At 69.5% G+C, this 1,250-nt stretch overlaps 1 protein-coding gene across 1 annotated transcript in view; it reads right to left on the minus strand.

Annotated features, from left to right (window-relative positions):
* The window catches only part of SCX (scleraxis bHLH transcription factor), a 7,814-nt gene extending 6,913 nt beyond the window's left edge, over positions 1-901 (minus strand). Inside the window, exon 1 of the mRNA XM_021383137.1 lies at positions 83-901. Within this exon, the coding sequence (XP_021238812.1) occupies positions 83-604 (522 nt within the window). The 5' untranslated portion in view covers positions 605-901. The remainder of the gene's footprint in view (positions 1-82) is intronic.
* Positions 902-1,250: the final 349 nt, after the last annotated feature.

Genomic DNA, 1,250 nt, shown 5'->3' on the forward strand with positions numbered 1-1,250 from the left:
CTCCCGTGCCCAAACCTCGGGTCCCCCCACGCTCCTCAGTCCGCCCCCCCCACCGCTCGGACCCCGACGCGCAGCCGCTCACCAGCTTCCTCTGGTTGCTGAGGCAGAAAGTGCAGATCTGTTTGGGCTGGGAGTTCTCGGAGTCGCGGGGCGGGGGGCTGCCGCCGCCGCCGTGGTGGAAGAAGGCCGGGCTGGTGTGGCAGGGCTGCCCGTCGCCGCACGCCTCGCCCACCAGCAGCACGTTGCCCAGGTGCGAGATGTAGCTGGAGGCCAGGCGCAGCGTCTCGATCTTGGAGAGCTTCCTATCGGCCGGCTCGGTGGGGATGAGCGTGCGCAGCGCCGTGAAGGCGGTGTTGACGCTGTTGGTGCGGTCTCGCTCCCGCGCGTTGGCCGTGTGCCGCTGCCGGGGCTCGCGGTGCAGCCGGCCGGGCTTCTTGCCGCTCCTCCTCTTGCCGGCTTTGATGCCGAAGCCGTCGGCGTCCAGGTGGAAGGGCTTCTCGTCGGAGCCCGAGCTCTCGCTGCCGTTCTCCTCGTCCTCCGACAGCATGCTGATCTCGGGATACAGGTAACGGCCGGGCGCGGGGCGCAGCATGGCGAAGGACATGGCGAGCAGCGCGCAGCACCGCCGGCACCGCCGCCTTCAGCCCCGCCGCATGCCACAGCCCCGGCGCTGCCGGGGGGCAGCTCGCTGACGGAGGGGGGTCCCCGTGCCCCCCCCGGACCCGACGGGTTAAGGACCGCGCGCGGCTGCGGTGTCCCCCGCCGGCACCGCCGCCACCATGTGCATCCTAAGGCGCGAGTGGGGCCGGAGCGCGGGGCTTTATAGGGCGGTGGGCAGCCAGGCACCGCCCCGCGCCCCGCAGGCTCAGCCTACCTGCGCTGCCCGGGGGGGTTAACCCTTCCGCAGCNCAGCCATCCCATGGCTCTATGATCTTTAAGGACCCTTCCAACCCAACCCTCCCATGGTTCTATGGTTCTCCGTGCCTCCTGCCCGCACCATGCTCCCTTTGCCAGCATGGCTGTGCCGTGGCTGTGCCGGGGCCGCTCCATGGCACTGCCGGCGCAGCCTCCCCCACGCTGCACGTGCAGCCCCGGCTCCGACTCTTCCTTTGTTACCGGGGGTGGGGAGGGGAGGGGAGGGGAAGGGGAGTTCAGCTCCGAAATGGTAAAATTAAATTTCCCAGATGTTCGGGCCCCAGGAGTTCTTGTGCTGTCTGGAGAGGAAATGGGGATTCGGAAAATCCCGCCTC

This window comes from Numida meleagris, unplaced genomic scaffold, assembly GCF_002078875.1.
Source record: "Numida meleagris isolate 19003 breed g44 Domestic line unplaced genomic scaffold, NumMel1.0 unplaced_Scaffold347, whole genome shotgun sequence".
Taxonomy (NCBI): domain Eukaryota; kingdom Metazoa; phylum Chordata; class Aves; order Galliformes; family Numididae; genus Numida; species Numida meleagris.